At 32.4% G+C, this 24,721-nt stretch overlaps 1 protein-coding gene across 7 annotated transcripts in view; it reads right to left on the bottom strand.

Moving 5' to 3' along the window:
- Nucleotides 1-24,721, bottom strand: part of Ccdc88a (coiled-coil domain containing 88A) — a 126,074-nt gene that overhangs the window by 25,290 nt on the left and 76,063 nt on the right. For all 7 annotated transcript variants that reach the window (XR_007348067.1, XM_048804316.1, XM_048804317.1 and 4 more), the window contains exons 14-21: nt 22,323-22,460; nt 19,488-20,558; nt 17,873-18,000; nt 14,588-14,729; nt 9,396-9,560; nt 3,892-4,053; nt 1,797-2,074; nt 1,433-1,576 (exon numbers count right to left, since the gene is read on the bottom strand). Coding sequence is in view for 6 of the 7 variants with exons in the window: in XM_048804316.1 (XP_048660273.1) it covers nt 1,433-1,576; nt 1,797-2,074; nt 3,892-4,053; nt 9,396-9,560; nt 14,588-14,729; nt 17,873-18,000; nt 19,488-20,558; nt 22,323-22,460 (2,228 nt within the window). In the remaining variant the exon portion in view is untranslated. The remainder of the gene's footprint in view (nt 1-1,432; nt 1,577-1,796; nt 2,075-3,891; nt 4,054-9,395; nt 9,561-14,587; nt 14,730-17,872; nt 18,001-19,487; nt 20,559-22,322; nt 22,461-24,721) is intronic.

Raw genomic sequence — 24,721 nt, 5'->3', positions numbered from 1 at the left:
TTGGCTTGATATTGAGCTTATTGAAGTTCAAATTTGCAGTAGAGAATTTCTAGTTTTAACCATAGAAAACTAAATTCAAAACTATTGATGTATGGGCTGGGATTGTGGCTCAATGGTGCTGCACTTGCTTAGCACATGTGAGGCACTGGGTTTGATTGTCAGCACCACATAAAAATAAATAAATAAAATAAAGATATTAAAAAAAAAAAACTGGGCTGGGGCTATAGCTCAGTTGGTAGAGTGCTTTCCACACATGCACAAGGCCCTGGGTTCAATCCCCAGCACCACAAAACAAACAAACAAACAAAAAAATTGTTATTGATGTGTAAGCCTTGAGTTTAATCCCCAATACTACAAAACAAACAAAATCCCTGTTGACTATGAAAATAAAGATGGCTCTACAAAGTTAGGGATTTTATAAAAAGGAAAACAAAGTTTAGTTTTACAAAAGGATTGTATTAGGGGCTGGGGACGTAGCTCAGTTGGTAGAGTGCTTGCTTGAGTGCACAAGGCCCCGGGGTTCAATTCCCAGCAGCACATGAAGAAAAAAAAAAAAGAAAAGAAATGGCTCTTACAAACGTATTAAATTCATAATTGAACAATGCCTATTTGAATTTTGTATGCTATCTTTCGGTCCCTCAGCTATGGCAGTGTAATTGTAGTACAAATGTCACAGCTGTTCAAGCTTTTTAAGAAAAACTTTCACATAGCCAAGGAAATAAGAGGTTGCTCATTTGTAGTAATTTCAATGTGTGTGTGTGTGTGTGTGTGTGTGTGTGAGAGAGAGAGAGAGAGAGAGAGAGAGAGACTGGGGATTAAACTGAAGAGGGAGGGCATAAACCACTGAGCTATATGCACAGTCCTTTTCATTTTTCAATTTTAAGACAGGGTCTTGCTAAGTTTCTGAGGCTGGCCTTAAATTTATCATGCTCCTTCTTCAGCCTCCACTAGGCCCATCTTTTAGCAATTTCAAAAGACAAGAATCGGGATACCAGAATAGTGAAAAAAAGACATAAATGATCAGGTTTAATTACAATGTAGCAAAAAAAAAAAGTGTAGAAATTTTGTTAAATATTGTAACTTAAAAACTAATTAGTTGAATAAAACAAGAGAGACCAATACATGAAAATAAGAAAATTAGGTTTTTGAGTGATTTCATAGCTGCATGATTTTGTTATGGGTTTTTAAAGAAGAATTCCTTCCTTCCTACCCTCCCTCCTTCTTTACCTGTAAAAGGAATTGTACCAAAGAGTCTGTTTTTTAAAATTCTAAGTCCACATTATGGTTGGTATCACAGAGTGGTAATATAAATTTCAGATAAGAGGAAAACAAAATTAAAATATTTGTTAAATAAATATGAATTAAAATAAATATAAATTTGTTAAATAAATATAAATTTAAAATTTGTTAAGTAAATATAAATATTTTTTACCTATCATTTTCACCACAAAGTTTCTTGTATTCTGCAGCTATTGTCTCATGGTTTTTGTTTTCAAGCAGGATTTTTTCCTGTTCTACTTTGAGCATTTTTTCCAAATCTTCCAGTTGTCCTTTCTGTTTTAGTAACTGATTGTAACTGGAAAAAAATTAGGTATATGGTTTATAATATTTCCAAGAAAGAAAATATTTTAGAAATAAAAGTGAATATGTTAATAAGTATCAATAAAACACACGTAAATTTAAATATATTTCCTTCATAAATTACCTCTTAGATGTGTTTAATGCATAAGTTTATTATACTACTCTCAAAGATAATTTGATTTAAATTAACAACACAATGAAATATAATTAATTACCGGTCTTCAAGGTCTTTATGTTCCACCTCAAGATTTTTGTGGGCAGACTTAAGAGTTCCATGTTTAGAGATGAGAGATTCATACTCTGAAGCCTGCCGTTCATGAAGAAGTTCCAGCTTTTCATGATCTTTGACCAAAGAATCATAGAGAGATTTCAAGTCTTCTCGATCTTTGATTAAGGATTCATTTTCATTTTCTAAGGAAGACTGCTGGATTAGGAGTTGTGCATTCTGGTTCATAAGTGAGGTACTTTGGGAATTAAGGGTGGAATTTTCAACCTGTAAGAATGTGTATTATTAACAGACATAAGAAAACTAGTTAATATTTTCTTTTTTAGAAACAAAAAATTACAATGCTAACTTAGGGAAGCTCTAAATCATAGCAGATATATTCATATTATACTAGAAAACTTTGGATTTAGCGTCCCAAAGAAAAAGGCTACCATTTCATTTTTATTTTGGAGTCATCATGATACATGTATGTACACACACACAATATACATATGTATAAATTAACGTGTGTATCATATGTATATTTTGAGTTGAATTTGAATTTTAATGCATAAATTTATTATACTACTCAAAGATAATTTGATTTAAATTAACAACACAATGAAATATAATTAATTGTCCCATTATATTTTTTGGCTATTTGTATTGAACTTATGAAAAAGTAAATAGTTTGAAATGCTAGTATATCATTTCTAGAATTTAAAAGTTGATAAAACTGAAAAAATTATGAGGGAACTTGTTTCTGTTCTTTAAGAAGTTTGTTTCTGGTACAGGGATTGAACTGGACCATATGACCATATCCTCAGGCCTTTTTATTTTAACACAGGTAAGTTGAATTTGTGATCCTCCTGCCTCAGCCTCCCAAGTTGCTGGGATTACAGGCGTGCACCACTATGCCTAGTTTGCTCTTTAAGAAGTTTTGATAAGAACTGTGCTTTTCCCCAATACATTGTTTTAATAGAAAAAACAGTGAGTGACAGGCTGGGGCTGTAACTCAGGGGCAGAGCACTTGCCTAGCCATGTGTGAGGTACTGGGTTCCATCCTTAGTACCACCTAAAAATAAAGGCATTCTGTCCATCTACAACTACTACTACTACTACTACTAATAATAATAATAATAATAATAATAAATAAAGACAGTGATAGCTGGATGCCTGTAATTTCAGCAACTGAGTATGAGACAGGAGGACAGCAATTTTGATGCCAGCCTGGCAACTTAACGAGACCCTGTCAATAAAAACAGACAGATAGATAGGAAGGACAGGGGATGTAGCTCAGTGGTAGACCAGCTGGGGGTTCCATCTCCAGTACTTCCCCCTACTCCAGCCAAAAAAGAAAGATAACACTGGCAATGTTAAGTAAAAGATGGATCCTTTCAACTAAAGACAAGTCTGATGACAAAATTCCAATGTTGTGTGCTTTCAACTAACTAAACTACTGATAAAAAAGTTGTAAAAATGAAATATGGAATGGGCTGGGCTTGTGGCTCAGTGGCTGAACATTTGCTTCACATGTGTGAAGCACTGGATTCAATTGTCAGCACGGTACATAAATAAATGAATAGAATAAAGGTCCATCAACAACTAAAAAAATTTTAAATAAAAATGAAATATGGATACTCTAAAGCAAAGATTTTTACCTGATTAATTAGAATCAATTTATTTAAGTGATGGAAAGGTAATAAAATGAATAAAAGAAAAATTACTTATTTAATTTTTGGTGAGTTGGGGATGTGGCTCATTGATACAATGCTTGCCTGACATAACCAAAGCCCAGGGTACAATCCCCAGCACCGTAAGAAAAACAAACAACAACCAACAAACAAAAAAACAAAACAAACAAACAACAACAACAACAAAAAAAAAAGGAGAGCCACTTATAAAATTTTTGGAGTGAATTAATAAATACATAGAGGCTCTCACGTTTTAAAAAATGCTTTTCGAAAGTTTGGCATGGAACTAAATAAATATATTTTATCTTCAATTATTAAATGCACTCACTAAGAAACAATGTCTAGTTTCCCTTATTTTAACTATATAACTCAAGAGTTTGGTTACATATTCCAAAGACATTACATCACAACCTGAAGCTTGGCATTCTGTGTTTGAAGAGTAGTATTCTGTTCTTGTAATGACACCGTCTGCCGCTGAAGAGCAAGAATCTGAGCCTGCAAATTATTGTTCTGTGTTTCAAGTTGCTTCAGTTGAGTTTTCAAAGCTTGCTTCTCTGCTTGCAGTGTAGCATTCTTAACAAAGAAAGAAAGAAAGAAAGAGCCATCACATATATTAAAAATAAAATCAACATCAAATGTATTTCTTTAATGGACACTGGAATTTTATGCAATTAACATTCATCTAAGAAAAAAGGCAATAATAGTAAAAACTTAATATACTATTTTGCCTATGTCCTATTTGCTTTATAATGTCCTAAATATTCCATTCTAAATGTATTTAACCCAAGAAACTAGAATGAGATTTTCTGTTTAATGGGGTTTAGTTGTAGATGGACACCCTACCTTTATTTTATTTATTTATATGTGGTGCTGATCATTGAACCCAAGGCTTCACACATGCTAGGCAAGTGCTGTACTGCTGAGCCACAACCCCAGCCCAGTTTAATGGTTTTAATACTGCTCAAAAGTACTAAGGCTGTATCCAGCTAAGAGAGCGTGTCTTTTCTAATTTACTCAAAGCAAATATATACATAGGTGAGTGGTGGTCCTGGGGATAGCAGCAAAACTAAGTATTTTTTAAGTACAAATATATGGAAGAAAGCAGGTTTACTGAAACAATGTTATTCATCTATTTAAAAAATTTAGTCCATAACAGACCCAACAGATATTACATCTTTTCTTTATTTTTTTTTCACAGTATAAAACACTTAGTAAAACTCTTTTTCAATATAGAATTATGGAACATATTCATTTCAAATGGCCACATTTTAATTTTATAACAGGTTAATTACTACACAAATCACAGATCATTTTATTTAATGTGACAAACATTAAAATGCTTGTTATGGATAATACATGTTCAAGATTATTTACAAATTTCATAAAAAATAAATTGCCATCAAAAAGTATTAACAGCCAGGTATGGTAGTACATTCCTATAATCCCAGTGGCTTGGGAGGCTGAGGTAGAAGGACTGCAAGGTCATAGCTCGTCTCAGCAACATAGTAGGACCCTGTCTCAAAATAAAATATAAAAAAGGGCTAGGGATGTGGCTCAGTGGTAAAGTACCCCTGGGTTCAATCCCTGGTACCAAAACAATTAAAAAACCATAAATGAAGAATCTATCAGATATTAGAAATAAAATTTTAATACACAAAAAGGCCATAATTGCTCTATTGTCACTACAATATGCATAAAAAGTTGCAACCAAATCACAACATATCACTCTTACATATATTAGGAAACAAAGATAATACTTATTTTCATCTCATATATACTTCATGTCAATGTATAAAAGGCAGATGATAGATGGGTGCAGTGGTACACACCGGTAATCACAGCAACTCAGGAGGCTGAGGCATGTGGATTGAGAGTTCAAAGCCAGCCTTAGCAACTTAGCCAGGCCTAAGCAACTCAGTGAGACCCTGTTTTTAATAAAATTTAAAAAAGGGCTGGGAATGTTGCTCAGTGGTTAAGTGCCCCTGGGTTCAATATCTGGTGTCTCTGTCTCTCTCTTTCTCACACACACACGCACACACACACACACACACACACACACAAAAGGCAGATCATTATTTGATTCATATATTATATCATAAAATCAAAACTGAGGAAGAAAAATATTTCAAGATGCTTTTTGATATTGTACTCTTCTTTTGTTCATTTGTTCAAATAAAGGATGATATGAATTTACATTGGAAAAATATGAAATACTGATGTATTTACATACTATATTGGTACAAAAGGTGAACAAAAAGACTTTAGAAACTAAATTGTATAAGCTCTAATGATTTATCTGAGTATCTCTAGAAATAAGAAAAATCCCTCTAGACTATAATGAAAAGAAGAGATAGCTGAGAGTAGAAAGGATATATCAGAAAATGAAAAAAAATTAGAATAAAAAAGTACAAAGTTAGCCAATGTAATACTGACAAATGCAGAAAAATTACCAGTTTATAACAGGGCTAACCATTTTTATAACCTTATCAATAACTGTCAAATGGCAAAAATGAGACAACCAAGTAATTTTTTTCTAATGAAAATTTATTAAGTCAATAGAAAAAAATGTATCACCTTATAGAACTTTACATGTGAGCCAAATTTTCTGAAATCTAGTTATGAATCCAAGTGACAGAAGTATATGTGTATACATGTGTATAAGTATATGTATATCCCTGAATAATTACATGTTTATAAATGGCTAATAAATATATGAAAAGATGCATACTTCATTCATAATTTAAAACATGTAAATTAAAATATTTCCTCTTATCACTTTAACACAACCTAAAATGTTGGTAATACCCCAAGTTCTTTAAAGATAGGTACTCTATCAGTGGGAATGAAAATTGGCATGAGTTTTAAAGACTAATACAAAAAACATCAATTAAAACACACACACAGGGCTGGGGTTGTGGCTCAGTGGCGGAGCGCTCACCTAAAATGTACAAGGCACTGGGCTCGATAAAGATAAAGATATTGTGTCCATCTACAACTAAAAAAAAAAATTAGAAAACACACACACACACACACACACACACATATTACCACTGGTTTAATAATTATATTGTAATTCAGCATCCCATATTTATACATGGATATTCCCTGCAGCAAAACCTAAAAATAACCTTTATGTCCGTGAATGTAAAATTTATTTAAATAAACTATAGTAATATCCACACTATGGGATAATGTATACAGTCATTAAACAAAATGAGATAAAATCATATTTGCTAAAATTGGGAAATCTCCAAGATAAAATATTTGAAAAATGCAAATAAGAATTTTATATAGTATGACCTTAGAGGCATAAATTTATAAAAGAAATAAACTTCCATATACAGATAAATCACAAACAGTTGGGAAGATAAAACCATTTACAGTGATTACTTTTGGATGACAAAGGAGGAATCAATGGTGTTAGGACTAATTTTTTATTTTAAAGCTACAAAATAAAAATGAGTGGTTTTTGTTCTTTTTTTTTTTTTTTGGTTGTTCTGTTTTGGTGGGATTTTTGGTTACTGGGGATTGAACTCAGGGACACTTGACCACTGAGCCCCATATCCCCAGCCCTGTTTTGTATTTTATTTAGAGACAGGGTCTCACTGAGTAGCTTAGCATCTCAATTTTGCTGAGGCTGGCTTTGAACTCGTCAGCCTCCGGAGCTGCTAGGACTACAGGCATGCGCCACCGTGCCTGGCTTAGCTTTAAGTTTTTAATTAAGTACATTACTTTATGTTAAATTAAAAGAATAACAATTTAAAAATTAAATTAAAAATAACAATTATTTTACTTGCTAGCAGGTTAAGTTTCTTAAGCTTAGTCATCTTTGAAGGTAAAATATTTATTGATGAAACAATTATCTGCTAAGGTGCAGTTTTTTTAATAAACAAACTGCAAATTAATGAATAAAAAATATAACTTCACTAGTGAGGAACACTATGAAGAAACAATTAAGAAGTATGATAGTAAATTGTTTAGGCTGCAGATAGCTACTTCATTAGGAGAAGGGTCAGAGAAGACCTCTTGCAGGATATGTGATATAACATCTGAATGCTAAGGGAAGCCAGCCATGTGTTTGGGAAGGGTAAACAAAGAGAAAGGTCTCAAGGTAGACACAAATAGAAAAGATCAATATAATTAGAATTAATATACTTATTATGTGCCGGGCATTGTTTAATACTATTATTCTCAGATTTTAAAGAGGGACCTGGGTGCAGTGGTGCACACCTGTAATCCCAGTGACTCAGGAAGCTAAGGCAGGAGGATCACAAGCTCAAGGTAAACCTCAGGAATTTAATGAGACACTCATCAGTTTAGTGAGACCTGTCTAAAAATAAAAATAAAAATATGGAACTCAGTGGTAAAGCGGTATTGAAGCTCCGATTCAATCCAAGTACAAGAGGGTGGAAGAGGTAGAATAGTAGTGTAGTATAGGCAGGGCAAGACACAGTAAAGAATATTAATTTGATTGTAATTGAAACTGGAAGCCATAAAGGTTTTTAAATAGTGAAGTGACATGGTTTGGATTATATTAAAAAAGATCACTCTGGAATATTACTCAGCAATAAAAGAGAATAAAATGATAGCATTTGCAAGTAAATGGATGGAGTTAGAAAAGATAATATTAAGTGAAGTTAGCCAATCCCCAAAAAAACAAATGCCAAATGTTTTCTCTGATGTAAGGAGGATGATTCATGGTGGGATAGGGAGCGGGAGCATGGGAGGAATAGACGAACTCTAGATAGGGCAGAGAGGCTGGAGGGGAAGGGAGGGGGCACGGTGTTATTAATGATGGTGGAATGTGATGATCAATATTTAGCAAAGTACAGATATGAAGACACGAATTGGTGTGAATATACTGTGTATACAACTAGAGATATGAAAAATTGTGCTCTATATGTGTAATAAAAATTGTAATGCATTCCACTGTCATATATAAATAAAAAAGAAAGAAAATAAGTCATCTTTTTTTTTTTAAATTTTTAGTTTTTTTTATGATGGATACAGACAATGGAACAAAGGAGGATTTTTTTTTTAAAGAGAGAGAGAGAGAGAGAGAGAGAATTTTTTTAATATTTATTTTTTAGTTATCGGCAGACACAACATCTTTGTTGGTATGTGGTGCTGAGGATCGAACCCGGGCCGCGCGCATGCCAGACGATCGCACTACCGTCATCTTAAAAAAAAAAAAAGATCTCTCTGGCTACTGCACTGAGAATGAGTTTGAATTGGGTATGAGTGAGAAAAAAAAGGAAGTGGAGATTGAAAAAAAAAAAGGAGAGATATTCTAATAGTTGAAACAATGAGATGATTATTATTAAATTATTAGATCTTCAGTCTTTTGCCTATTAGACAATAAATCAGTGAAAAAAGTACATGACAAAAGTACAAAATGACAAAACTAAAACCCCAGTTTCTAAATTTCTAATTTATCTAAGATAAATATAGCCAATTATGCTTCCTCTCTTTCTTTTGGTACTGGGGATTAAACCCAGGGGCATTCTACCACTGAGCTACATCCCCAGCCCTTTTTATTTTTTATTGTGAATTTAAAGTTGCTGAGAGCCTTGCTAATTTCCAGAGACTGGCTTTAAATCCTCCTTCTTCATCCTCCTGTTTAGTCTCCTGAGTTGCTGGGATAATAGGTTTATGCCAACGTACCCAGTTACTTTTGAGGTGGCTTTCTTATAGTAGGTTACAAAAACACTAGAAAATACTGGATAAGATATATTCTTTGTTTGCTAATTAAAATATTAACAATGTGTTCATCTTATATAGACAAAATTATTGGATTTAATATACCTCTCTATATTACTATAACACTTATCCTGATTCACTAATTTATCTTTGATGTTTTTACACTTTATTTCTAAAACACTTCATTCATATTTTAAAAATTTAAAATTACTTACATTTCTTTCTACTTCAATTAATCTGTCTTTAACTTTTAGAAGCTCTCTGGTTGTTTCTTGACTTTCTCGCTCCCATTTGTTATCTTCACCAGTTGTTGGAGGAGAGCTCTGCACCATCCTTTCCTCATCTTGTCTCTGTTTGAGAGCTTCATAATTTTTTTTTACCTAGAATTTTATTTTTATGGGTAGAAAAATCAAAGTTATAATTCTCATTATTAACATAATCACAACTTGTGCTTTGAAAAATGAAAATCACTCCTTGAAATATTAGAAATTTGCTTCTATACCATGCTGCTAAAATGTATTTTATAATTTCAAGGATTATAGTGTGTGATGAAAATGGCCCTTAAGAATAGATTAAGAACACAACAGACACGAGTATGGCAATATGTAAATCAATGGATGTGTAACTGATGTGATTCTGCAATCTGTATATGGGGTAAAAATGGGAGCTCATAACCCACTTGAATCAAAGTGTGAAATATGATATATCAAGAACTATGTAATGTTTTGAACATCCAACAATAAAAAATTAAAAATAAAATAAAATAAAATCATAAAAAAAAAGAATAGATTAACTGGACACAGATATGCAGCTAAATACTAAGAACTCTTTGTAGAGATATTTATTATAACCAGTTTAGAAATTTAACAGAGATTCCTATGTAAAGAAAAAAAAATGAAACTTTGACACATTAATAATTAGTCTTAAAAAGATTTCTAATAAGATTAGAAAGTATCTATTAAATGTCTGTTTTTTAATAAAAAGATATATTACCTAGAATGGATATAGATATTAGATATTTTTACACTTATCCTGATTCATTAATTTATCTTAAATGTTTATCATAAACTTTAAAATTAATCCTAAAGTTTGTGCTAAGACAAGAATATAGTTAAAATAGCTCAATATTTATTGCAGAACTAAGAAACCTGTAACTCAACAAATTAGTATTGCTATCAGTGAGTTAATGGTGTGACCCTACTTTGGGTACAACCAGAGAAGTCAAAAATTGTGCTCCATTTGTGTACAATGCATCAAAGAGCATTCTGCTGTAATGTATAACTTATTAGAACAAATAAATAAATTAAAAATAATAATGACAGATGAAAGAAAAAAGATGGCAAGAGAGAATGTAAAGTTTGCAAATGATCTAATAGTTGTTCTGGTATCCTGATTTTCTAAGTATTTTTCTTTTCACACCTTTTTAACAAAAGATGAGTGGGCAACATTTTCATTATCCTATTATACATTAATTTCCTACAGGGACTCTTCTAGGTTTAGAAAGGTCATAGATATACACCATTATTAAGGAGAGCTGAGAATAAAATTCAAGGTTTTTCATTTTTAGTCCATGGTTAAAATTAAAATGTCTCCTTTAATTGGACATGGTGGCATATGCTGTAATCCTAATCACTGGGAGGCTGAGGAAGGAGGATCACAAATTTGAGGCCAGTCTCAGCAACTAAGTAAGGTCTAAGCAACTTAGCAAGACCCTGTCTCAACATAAAAAATTTAAAAGGTCTAGGAATGTGGCTTAGTGGTTAAGTGTTCCTGTGTTTAAATCTCTAGTACAAAAATAAAATAAAGGGCTAGGGTTGTGGCTCAGTGGTAAAGCGTTTGTCTAGCATGTATGAGGCACTGGGTCTGATCCTTAGCACTACATAAAAATAAATAATACAGGCACGGTGGCGCAAGCCTGTAATCCCAGTGGCTTGGGAGGCTGAGACAGGAGGATCACAGTTCAAAACCACCCCAGCAATGGCAAGGTGCTAAGCAACTCGGTGAGACCCTGTCTCTAAACAAAATACAAAGAAGGGCTGGGTATGTGGCTCAGTGCCCCTGAGTTCAATCCCTGGAACCAAAATAATATAAAGTAAAATAAAATAAAATGAATAAATAAAATAAAGGTATTTTGTCCATCTACAACTAAAAAATATTTTAAAAAATAAAATGTTTTCTTTACCTTACATACAATTAAACCAAAATGTTTAACTTATGTTCAAACAAAAAATTAATAAACTGAATCAAGATAAACTTTGTAACAAAAAATGGTTAATTTAAATCAAATTAATTTTTATTAAATTCATCTATCAAAGTTTAATTAAAATACAGTGTTGCAAATTAGGTTATTATGAATTCAAGTTTAATGGTTCCCAAAGATAATGTAATCTTTAAGAAAAAAGTATGATTTCTATACAGTTACTAATACACAGATTTTTAAGTGAAATTTGGTGATTTTTGAGAACAGCACATACCCATGACAGAACATTTCAATCACTCTAGAAAGATCACTGCTAACTAGGCAACCACTGTTTTGATTTCTTTCACTAAAATTTAGCATTGCCTATTCTAAAAAGCCATATAAATGAAATCACACACTATGTAATCTTTTGTGTTTTCCCCAGCTATTTCTAAGCTTTATCCATGTGTTGAATGCATAAGTAGTTTCTTTTCTACTGCTGTGTTGTCTTCCATTATATGAATATATCAAAATTGCTTATTCAATTACCAATTAATGGTCATTGAGTTACTTCCAGTTTTTAAAATAAAATATGACAAATCAAGGTATTATGAAAATTCAGTTGTTTTTATTCTCTTTGAATAAACAGAAGTAGAACTGCCATTTCAAAGATTAAGTATACGCCTGACTGTATGAGAAAGTGCTATAAAACTTCTAAATTAGTTATACCATCTTAAATTCCCAACAGTATATGTGATAGTTCCAGCTGCTTAAAAAACATGTTGTCAATACTTCCAGATAAATTTTGGAATCAGATTATTTTTTAAAATATTTTTTAGTTGTAGATGGACACAATACCTTTTTATAAATTTTATTTATATTAATTTTTATGTGGTGCCTTACACATGCTAGGCAAGGGCTCTACTACTAAGCCATAACACCCACCCTTGATTCTTAATCTATATATTAATCTTATTTGGATTTTTACTGGGATTATGCTGAATCAAGAGATTCATTTGGGGAGATCTGTCATTTTAACAATATTGAGTATTCCAATTCATGAATATGGTACTCTTTTCCATTTACTAAGATATTCTTTAGAATGCTTCTATTAAATTTCTTTTAACATTATCTAAAATTTAAATTTATAGTACGGAATTCTTACACATTAATTTTTTATAGTCTTCTCTAAGAAGCTGGGTTGCTTAATGGTGTTTTAAAAAAATTATTTTCTAACTTTTCATTGCTAATATATAGAAATACAATAGACTATTACATATTAACTTTTATTTGGTAACATTGAGAAGTTCACTTTAGCTACAGAGATTTTTCTGTAAATTTTTCAGGATTTCTGTGAATAGAATCATGTCAGAGGCAAGTAAAAACTTTTTTTTAAATATTTATTCTTAAGTTTTAGGTGGACACAATATCTTTATTTTATATTGATGTGGTACTGAGGATCAAACCCAGCGCCTTGTGCATGCTAGGCAAGTACTCTACCACTGAGCCACAACCCTAGCACCCCCCACCCCGAAGTAAAAACTTCTAAAAAATATTTTAGTTGTTGATGAACCTTTTTTTAAAAAAAATACTTTTTTAGTTGTAGGTGGACACAATACCCCCACTTCATTCATCTTTATGTGGTGCAGAGGATCGAACCCAGGGCCTCGCACTTGCTAGGCAAGCGCTCTACTGCTGAGCCCCCACTCCAGCCCACCGATGGACCTTATGCTGAGAATCAAACCCAGTGCCTCACACATGCTAGGCAAGTACTCTACCACTGAGTTACAATCCCATTCCCAAATAAACATTTTTATTTCTTCTTTTCAAATCTGTTTATTTTTGCCTTGTCTTATCTTATACACTGATTAGGATAAAGAGTACATTTAATAGAAACAGTGGGAGCAATTATTTTTGCTTTGTTTCTGATTGAAGGGGAAGAGTAATTAGTCTCTCACCATTAAGGATGATATTTGCTGTAAGTTATTCATAAAAGCCTTTTATCTGATTGATGAAGTCATTTTTACTTGTTGAGATTGGTATTAGGTCCTCTAATGACAATTGTGGATTTGTCTTTCTCTATGTAGTTTTATCAGTACTTGTCTCATGTATTTTAAAGTTTTTATTAGGTATGAAAACATGTATCTTATTATTTTCAGCTAAAATTTCCCCTTTATTATTGGAAAATGAATGTCTTCAGCCCAGTTACTATTCACTGCCCTAAAATCAACTTAGTCTAATATTAATATAACCATAATAACATTCTTTCATTAGTATTAGAATGCTATATCATTTTTCCCCAAAGTTCTTCAGGTGGCAAATAATTGAGTCTTGCTTTTTTGTCTAATTTAATAATCACTGTTTTTAAACTGGGGTACATTATTAATATAGCTGGTTTAAAACTATCCTTTTATTGTTTTTATGTTTGTATAAACTATACTTTGTCCTGTTTCTTTTTATTTATTTTTGACTTCCAGTTTATCTTTTGGGGGGTCATATTAGCTATACATCTTTGCCAAATTACTTCAGTGGTTATTTTAGACCTTATGCTATTCGTCTTTAACTTTTACAATCTGCTTTCAAGTGATATGCCTTTTCATGCATAATATTAGAAGCTTAGAACAATAGACTTTCAGTTCAACTGATGTGTGTGACAGGAAGCTAATCCATAGCAGTTATGTCAAAATGGCTGAAAAGTGGAAGACAATGAAAGAATAAGTTCTATCTTCTAGACCTGAAACACACATACACCAACCCATAGCCAAAGCCACTTATTTTCAAGCTGAGTAGCTTCATGAAAGTAAATTTTATTCGTAACAAACTGATACTATTTAATAGGATAAAAAAAACTTAGGATGTGAATTAGATTAAAAAAAATCTGGCACCAAATTTCACTTTATATTTTGGATAATCATTCACATTAACTAAGCAAAGTTGCTAAACTTCTGCCAACAATTCATGTTCCATTGCAAAATCTGTGACAAATATCATGATGGTGTAGCAAATGGTGAACAAAAACCATTTCCTTTTCTGGATGAAATTTAAATTTGGTTAACTGTTTTTCTAGAAACCTGCTAAAATTGTATAATTTTACTTGGTAAAGTTAGCATGAAAGAAGAACAGACTAAATATTAATAAAATGACATCTGCATTTTTATTTTATACTTTTCCATCCAAATGTTTATAAGATAAATGATAATTAAAATTCCTTCCAAGAAAATCACTTACTGTTTTAAGTTCTTGGCGCAATTGCTGATTATAATTTGTGGATTCTTCTAATCGAGCTTCTAAAGCAGCAATCTTTTCTTCTTTTATTTCAAGTGACTTCTTAAGAGTAGATTCTAATTTTGATTCCAAAAGTTTGTACCTACTATTCAAGTAAAAAAGTAACAAGGTCCATCATTGGAGAAAATTATTTTTAAAGATAACTTATGACCATAAATATTGCTGCCATAAATGAGTCTTATCAAATTCTTTCAGTGTTAAGAGGCAAATTCAATTATCTTGTCCCACTCCCTCTTTAAAACTTTCCCTGGTCATAAACCAACAAATATCAGTGCGTGAACATTGTTCCAGATTACAACTTGGATTGTCAGAAGCAATAATTCATGTTGAAAAAAGGAATCTGGAAAACTTAGTTCCCAAAATATTTCTTTTGCTTTTATAAGACTAAAATTGATAGAGAAAGGAAGTAAATGGATTCATTATATCATTAAACATTTGCCTATGATATTATTATGTAAAATAGTCATACAAGGACTCATGAAAAATTAAGACATAAAACTCGAAAAATGTAATGACATACTTGTGATACAAGATGCCAACAGGCAGATATAAGTGACTGTCAAATATTCTATTTGCCTTTCTGAATGATGTATCAATAATTAAATTATTATTAAATAATTTTTTTGGTATTGGGGATTGAACTCAGGGGCACTCAACCACTAAGCCCCTCATCCCCAGCCCTATTTTGTATTTTATTTAGAGATAGGGTCTCACTGAGTTGCTTAGCACCTCACTTTTGCTGAGGCTGGCTTTGAACTTGTGATCCTCCTGTCTCAGCCTCCCGAGCCACTGGGATTACAGGCATGTGCCACCACGCCTGGCTAAATAAATTTTTTAACAAAAAGGATGGTACACGAACACAATTTGAGAATGTATCATAAGCCAAGGATTATGATTAATGTATTTCTTTTATTTAAGGATGCTGAAGTCAAAGATAAAACCAAATAAAAAGCTGAATATATATGAAATTTTATCACATTCTTTTACTATAATTAGTTTGTATGTGTGTGTGTGTGTGTGTGTGTGTGTATATATATATATATATATATATATATAGTTTCTGTTCAGATCTAAAGTTCATTTAATATACAGAATAAATCTCACTCATTTTGGCATTGGCTTGAGTCAACAAAAATTCTTAATGAAATTTACTGATTTTGGATATGCTGAATTTGTAATATTTGAGTTGCTTCTGGGTGATCTTGATAATGATGTACAGAAAGTAGAGAAAAAGATCTCAAGTGAGATGATGGATTGGAATGTAAGTACACACAATGAATGGTAAGAGGCCTGAAAACATAACTCTAAGAAACAACTATATTGAAAGAGAAGACAGGATGAAGAGCTGTTGAAAGATAAAGTCAAGAATAATCACATCTGTTTACAACTCTAACTTTGCTACATTTCATCTATTTATACATTCAATTCACAACTAGCCTATATATTCCTTGATAGGACAAATAAGTGTCTTTAATAATACCTGTATCTTCAAAGAAGGTCAGAAGAAAAGACATTAGGAAGACTAGACTAATAAAGGAATTAGAGATATCATCTGAGACTGATACATATAAATTCCAAGTTGGAGGAGATGAAAGGTTAAAGAAATTTGTGTATAAGCTTTTCTTTTCTTTGTGAAATAAAAGCTTACTTACTGAGAAAGAAAACTTAGGGACTTAAGACACTTCTTTCCCAGTTTCCTTAACCTAATCATAGCTATCAATTGCTTTCAATCTCATTTCTTGAAAGTTTTAGTTCAACATATACTCTTATCCATCTAAATTTACATGACTTTCTGATCAAATAAAAAAACATTTTCTCATAAAATACCTGTAATATTTATTCAACATGATAAATTTCTATAGTATCGCCATATGGTATTACAATATGGTTGTCTGACTTAAACTGACAGAATAAATATCTGAAACTATTTCTCTTTTTTATTATAGAGCTAACCTTTTTTTAAAAAATATATTTTTAGTTGTTGATGGACTTTTATTTTATTCTAATTTATTTATATGCAGTGCTGAGAATCAAACCTAGTGCCTCACATGTATGAGGCAAGTGCTCTACCACTGAGCCACAACCTCAGCCCCTGGAGCTAACCTTTTTAAGTGTCTATTTTCTTTTAAATATTCTCAAAATTACATTAGTAAATACTATATAATAAGCATTACTTTTTCATAATTGTATTTATGTTAATATAGAATATTAATACTTGAACAGTAATAATAGGTAGATCAAAAAATATAAATTACATTATTATAAAAGTTCCAATAAATTAAAATCTAATCTATATAGAACAATATTCTTGGGGCTGTGGCTGTAGCTCAGTGTTAGATAGCTTGCCAAGCCTTTGAGGCCCTGAGTTGTATCCCCAGCATTTCAATAAAGGAAAAAAAAAAAAAGGAAATAGTATTTTTAACAATATAAACTTCTGTCCTATCTGGAATCACACAGCCCAGGATGCTGGATATTAGACTACTTGAAAATGAAATTAACCCTAGTTGATAGACTGTAATTACCAGGGAAAAACAGAAATTTTCTTTAAATATACATTGATCATTTTTTACAATTAAAGGGATATGAAGTAATTTCCTATCTTGTTTGTAAAACTTTCATTTTTCCACATCATTTTTATACTTTAATCACTTCTCAGTATATTTTCCTTTGTTTCATACTTTTCCTGAATTTCCTTTTTTTTTTTGTGGTGCTAGGGATTGAACCCAGAGCCTTGTGCATGCAAGGCAAGCACTCTACCAACTGAGCTATCTATCTCCCCAGCCCTCCATTTCTTTTATAGTCCACATTTTGGCAAACAAAATAAATGAAAGAACTGAAATAGGGAAGATGGGGTTAAAAAACAAAACAAAACTGAGGTACTTAAGCACATGATTCAGATGAAAAATAACTTGCTTATCTATCTGTTGTTTTGTTGTGCTTCACAGGTGATTACAGCTCCTGATCATCTTCTACCTGGGTGGCCTCCTGTTTTTTCTATTTTTTCATTGCATTTACATAATAACATTGTAACTTTTTTTCTTATATTGATATTAGGTGTCTTTGATAGTTTTTTTCTTACAGAACTTTCTGTAAGGGAACAAAGGGCTCAGAAATGGTGAAATACATAAATATTTTCTGTATCTAGTACAGGAAGGAATTCATGTTGGGCCAAAATAATAACAATAATTCCAACTTTTTGCAAAACAGACTTTGTACTCACTCACTCACCTGTCATCAGTACTTTGTTCATCATGCAACAGTCTTTCTTTATTTAACCCTATCTTCTCAAGTTCATGAGTTAATTTTTCAAGATCATTATTCATTTGTTGAGTCTTCAATTTTTCACTCACCAAATCCTTATTTCAAAAGGAATGCACAACTCACTTAAGTGTAAGAACATTAATATCTAGAAAGTCAGCCAAGATTCTAATTACTATCATCCAGAAATACACATAATTTGACCAGGAAAGACAGAAATATTGTCATTAAATCTTTTATCATTAAAAAAGTCAAATGGCAAAATTATAACTCAGTTGAAACATTTTTTCCTTCTTTTCTTGTGCTAATGCTTCTTAAACCCTAATGTTAAAACTAAAAAGGAGCAACTTTTTTGTGTGAATATACACCTCAGTCTGAAAATTATGAGGGAAAACAAATCACACATCCCATTCAGTCTTTAATGACAAAACTTTAGTGCCTACTTCTTCCTATGAATATATATTGGGTATGACATTCCTCCTCCACAACAAAACCTCTTCTCCTTGTAGAAGAGGCCCAGGATATTGACCTGAAGAACTAGGTAATGAAGTTCAGGCACAAGAAAACTGCTGTTCATGTCTATAAGACTACAGAACAACAGGGGGGGAAAATTGTAAAGGTCCTTCTCAAAGTCTCTTTAGAGAAACAGAGAGAGCACAATGTGACTTTTTGCCAGAATGCTAAGACATTTTAACTACATTAAAAGGGTTATAACATACCATATTGCACAGGGATGGGAAAAAAGAGCCAAACATGTTATCCTCTGATATGCACCATGTTTCACAGGAAACATTACCACATACTTATGAATTTAAGAATTTTTAATACACAGATCCAGGAAACAACCAGTTATTTAGTGCTGACCTTTAACATGAACCTAACTTGTAATCTCTTGCTCTTCAAAATTCATGTGGCTCACGGGGCTTTGGAGCCTGAAAGATCTGGGTTTGAATCCAGAAATTCAACTCTGCCATTTATTAGCTGTGTGATCTTGAGTAAGTTACCGAATGGTTTTTAACTTGTTTTTTAATATGGAAAGTGCAGGTAATACCTACAAGGTTTGGTTATAAAAGCTATATAAACACATGTTAAGTACAACTTAAATCCAAGTCATTAGGCCAGTCAATACTTGGCACAAGGTATTCAATAAACAGAAGCTAGTATGCTTCCTATTATACTTAGCATTTAGTGAGAGTCCTGATCAAATATTTTAATATTAGTTTAAAAAAAGTTATAATATATTATAATATAATGAATCAGATACCTCAAAGAAAATTTATTACTGCAAATCATTTTTTCCCTACCCATTTGATAAAGTTTTATTAGAAACTATAAATCTCAAGACTTAAAATATTAAGCAGCATAGAGATTTGGTTAGGAATTACTACAAATCTTTAAAAATACAATTAATATGTACTTTTTAATAAAAGTAGGAAACCTGAAAGCTGTTTCTAGTTCTAATTCCAAAATTCTACTAAACCATAAAAAAGATGATACAAATTACTGATGGTATCCAATAAAATTTAAATCTTGAGTTAAAAATATAAAAAATATAAGCTTTAAATTTAAGTAAGTGTATATTTACCTCACGTAATGTAACCAAAGTTTTTATATCAATAGTTGCTCTTTTCACAAGTTCTTTGTTTTCTTTCTCTAATTCTTTTAGACGAACACAAGATTCTTTATATACACCGATTTCTTTAAATAAAGTTTTATTTTCTTTTTCCAAATTTCCAATCTTCACATTGTTTTCTTCTAAAGTGGTATCTTTTATTTCTGCTTGTTGTCGGAGTCTCTTATTTTCCTTCTCCAATTGTTTTTTATCTTTTTCCAGTTGAGATGTCTCTTGCTCTAATGATTTATTTTCTTTTTCCAGTTGTTCTAGTCTTTTGCTAGATATTTTCAATTCCTCTAGGTTTTTTTGCAATGTTTGATTTTCCATCTCTAAGTCTTGTAGTTCACTTTCTAATTGTTGAATTTTTTTATTGCTATTTTCTAGAGCTTTCTGTAGCCGCTGATTTTCTGTATCTAATCCCTGGTAACTAACTTCCAAACGTTCTGTTTTCTTGAAGGATGCTTTCATAAGCTCCAAACTCTTCTTAAGTTGCTCTTTTTCACTTTCCAGTTCTTTGTTTTCTAATTGTAGCTGAGCCATTTTCATGCTGGCACACTTCAAAGATTCCACATTCCTTCGCAGTTCTAAGTTTTCCTCATCAAGTTGGGAATTCTCTTTTTCTAGGGATTCTAACTGAAAAGTAAGATTTTTAAAGCTATCCAATGTTTTTTTTAATTTTCTATTTTCTCTTTCTAGCTCTGAATTTTCATGTTCTAAGGCCTCAATTTTTTCACAAGTAATTTTTAAATTAGTTATCTTTTTCTGTAACAACTCATTTTCTTTTTCAAGATGATGCAACTCATTTTCAAGTTCTTCAGCTCGTTCTCCCTTTTCTTTATAATGCTCCAATTCTTTTCTAATTTGCCTTTTTTCAAATTCAATCTTGCTTAGCTTGCTACTTGTTTCTTTGATAGATTCATGGAGAATCTTATTTTCTTTTTCTATGTCTTTCACCCTTGCTTCAGCACTTATCTGGGAGCGCTGCCTTAAGGAAGACACTGTTTGATTCAGATGTTCATTTTCCTGTTCCAATATTTTAACCTAATTTTTAAAAATACAAAAAGAAAAATTTAAACTATAGTGAGCAAAACTCAAATATTCTGAATTACATAATTTTTACTTTCTAAAAATGAACAGGGAAAAGACAAAGGAGTATAGAATGTATGTATGTCTTATTTTAAATTCTGACAAATATTTATTTACTAAAGACTGTTGTATATATATATATACTGTCAGGTTTATTAAAGTTCATGTCTTTAGAGACAATATAAATGAGACAATCTAAATGAGTGGTTGAGATAGACATTCATAATTATGCAGTAAAATATGAATTAATAAAAATTATCTTCAGATTGTTTCAGATTATTTATGCTTCAAATTCAGATATAAATGTAGGTGAAATAATGTGCGCATGCCTCCTTACAGACAGGAAGTTTTATTTTCAGGTAACCATTTTTGCAATGCCTGTGCATACTGGGTCCTCAATAAATATGTACACATTATATTTGTTTATATATATGAGTACATGTATGTGTATGTTCATTCCTAAAATAATAAAAAATTCTAGTTAGGAAACACCTAATAACAAAATTACCTAGTACATTTGATAACCAATTAATCCAATTTGTAGTATAGCCCAAAACAATTGGTCTCAAAACTTAGTGTGTTAAATAATCCTTCGAAGTTTGTAAAAGTACCTGCAGGAATTTCTGTGCCCTAAAGAAATGTGAATTTTTACTGGTGGTCTTAGGACTAACTACTGCCTGGATGATATAAAAGAAGCAAGTAAAAAATAAACAAACATTTCAAAAGCCAAGATAATCTATTCACTTTTCTCAGATATAAAATAAGAATGACTAGCAAACTTGACAGTAGTTAAGATGTCTGCTGCCACCATCCTTCTTCCTCTTTAAATAGGGTCACAATACACATGCATTTCTCTAATTCCACTCAGATTTCAAAATCTGCATTTCTACTCCACAGACATTTGAAGGAATAGGTGCTGCAAAATTTTATGCTAGATTACTACTAAGCACACAGGCAATTAAAAAAATTTTAGGTTTTCTTTTCACCTTTCCTGAAACAGAAGGGATAGAAAATGATGTAGAATTACACAGTAGTCCTTCCTTATCCATGGGGAATACATTATAAGACTCCCAATACCCATAGTACTGAACCCTGTGTGTACTCATCTTCCCTATATCCACACACCTATGATAAAGTTTCATTTAAAAACTAGGCATAGTAAGAAATTAACAATAACTTCCTGTAGATCTTACCAATCTTGGTGTATTTTTTTCTTTCCTTATTAATTCAAAAACTTTCACCTTTACATTTAAAGGAAGCATTTAACAACCTCTTTGACATATCTGAATTTGTAGCATCACTACTCTTGCAATCTGGAATCACTACTAAGTAAAATAAGGATTACCTGAATTTATTAACCACTATGATACTACAACTAGAAAGTTGATCTGATAATGGAAGTGACTACTAAATAACTAACAGACAAATAGTATGTACACAGGGTGAATATGATGGACAAAGGGAATGGCATAAGGTTTTATCTTGCTACTTGGGATGGCATGCAATTTAAAATTTATGGATGGTTGCAGATTATGGGTAACTAAAACTGCTGAAATAAAACTGTGGATAAGGGGATAATACTACAGTTAATTTGAAAATCTAAAAAAAAATCTAAAATATTTCTCTTTAACATATAAACATTCTGTTTGCATATACTTTAAAGCCACTTGTTAATAAATTTTAAAATACATTGTTTGCTTAAGTAAGAAATTTATGAACCTGTCTCTCTGAATTTTCTCTAAGTGTTTCAATCGTTTTTTCAAGCTGAGCTTTCTCCTTCATTAGATCCTTGCTTAAATTCTGACAATTCTGAAGACTTTGCTTTTCTTGAATAATCTCACTTTCAAGAATTTCAACCTAGAGAAAATTAAATCACAAAAACAACATTAACTATTTTCCAAAAGAGGAAACATGTCAAAACAAAATATAATGATTGATTTAAGCATATAGTTTTAATACCTAAAGGGTGAAATTTAAGAATTTAGAATAGAAAGTAAACTAATTTTAATAGATGTATAAAATATGCAGACATGATTATCTTCCTTATCCTCTGCATGTTTTAGGGCATATTTCTATTTCTAAACACAAAGACAAACCCAACTGAATAAATGATAATGACACACTACATAAGGATTATACAAATCTTACTGAAATATTCTCTTAGTTTAAGTTGATTAGTAATATAAAATTTTAATTATAGTCATGGAATTTCAGTGAGCAAGGAGGAAGAGAGGGCTGGGGATATGGCTCTGTTGGTAGAGTGCTTACCTTGCATGCACAAGACCCTGGGTACAATACTCAGCACCAAAAAAAGAAAAAAAGAAGGAGGAGAAGAATATAAAAAGCATAACGGAGCTGGGTGCAGTGGCACACGCCTGTAATCCCAGCAGCTCTGGAGGCTAAGACAGGAGGATTGGGCAAGGCACTCCCCCAGTACTGCCCCCCCCCCCAAAAAAAAGGCTGAAGCAGACAGACTGCAAGTTTGAGACTAGCCTCAGAAGTTGAACAAGACCCTTTCTCAAAATAAAAACTAAAAAGGGTTGGGGGAATCTAGCTGAGTGATAAAGTGCCCCAGCTTCAACCCCCAGAACTGAGAAAATAAAATAAATTAAAAAAAATAAAAAGTATGAAGTAAGAGATAAAAAATGGTATAATTTTAATAAAGCAAGAAGGAACTGCTTTAAAATAAAAAAAGAGAAAAAAGAGAAATAGGGTTGAACAAAACTATAGCAAAGACTTTTATTTTAGGTTTAAATTTATTTACTTTTGGTACTGGGATTGAACCCAGGGCCATTCTACCCCTGAATACATCCCCAGCCTTTTTTATATTTTTATTTTGAGACAAAGTCTCACTAAGTTTTGAGCCTGGCTTTGAATTTCTTCTGCCTCAGCCTCCTGAATGGCTGGGATTACAGGTGTGCCACCATGCCCAGCTGACAGAAATTTATTCTGATTGATAACATTTTAAAGATAAAATAATATTGTTGGTTAATAAGTATGGGATAGCAATTTCAAGCTAAAATATTCCAAACTATTGATAATCTTATTATTTATATAACATATTCAAACCAGGCATTTTTTTAAATGAAAATGTACAGCAGTCTATATCTACACAGTTCTCCAAAGTCTCATGTGTTAACAGCCTGGCTGACAGCCTGTAGAGCAACTAGAAGGTGGTGGAACCTTTAGGAGGTAGGCCTAATTAGAAAGAAGTTGGGTCATTTGAGATGTACCCTTGAAAGGGTAATTGGCACTTGAGTCCCTTCTTATTGTTTTGCTTCCTAGTTGCTACAAGGTGAGCAGCTTCGCTCCACAATGTGGTCCCCACCATGATGTTCTGTCTTGTCACAGACCTAAAAGCAATAGAGCCAGCCTGCCAGGAAGTGAAACCTCCAAAACCATGAACCCAAATAAACTTTTCTTCCTTATAAACTGTTTACCTCAGGCATTTTGTCATAGCAACAGAAAGCTGACTGACATAGAAGACTTTATGAAATATTCCACTTCAGGTTTAAATGTTAAATTCTTATTTCAATAATGAACTCTAGGGGCTGGGGTGTGGCTCAGTGGTAGAGCTCTTGCCTAGTACATATGAAGAACCGGGTTTGACCCTCAGCACCACATAAAATAAATAAATAAATAAAGGTATTGTGCCCATCTACAATTAAAAAAAAATTAGGGCTAGGGTTGTGGCTCAGTGGTAGAGCACTCGCCTAGCATGTATGAGGCACTGGGTTTGATCCTCAGCACCACATAAAAATAAAATAAAGAGGGACCCAAGGAAGATGGCGGCGAGGGGAGTGCATTACCCCCGTGTGCTGCTTCACTGTGTGGGAGTAAGACAAGTCAGGACGGCTAAAGGATATCTTGTTAGGAATTTCCAGCAATAGTGGGGTGCTCCGGAACCTGGAGGAAGGATTTCCATCGCACGAGGATCGGCTACGGGGACTCAAACGCGAGAGGTTTGTCGCACGGAGGGTAACTGCTTATTCAGCAAATCGCCCCGCGGCGAAAGTCTGCAGTGTGCGCTGGGATAGAGACGCAGGGTTACAGCGCTGCAGTTTCTGCCAGCCGCGCAAGCACCGTACTCAGGGCTGAATTCTGGGTTCCAGACGGGG

Source organism: Marmota marmota, unplaced genomic scaffold (genome assembly GCF_001458135.2).
Source record: "Marmota marmota marmota unplaced genomic scaffold, marMar, whole genome shotgun sequence".
NCBI lineage: Eukaryota > Metazoa > Chordata > Mammalia > Rodentia > Sciuridae > Marmota > Marmota marmota.
Note: the sequence above shows the minus strand (reverse complement) of the source record. Positions and strands in the feature narration are given on the sequence as shown.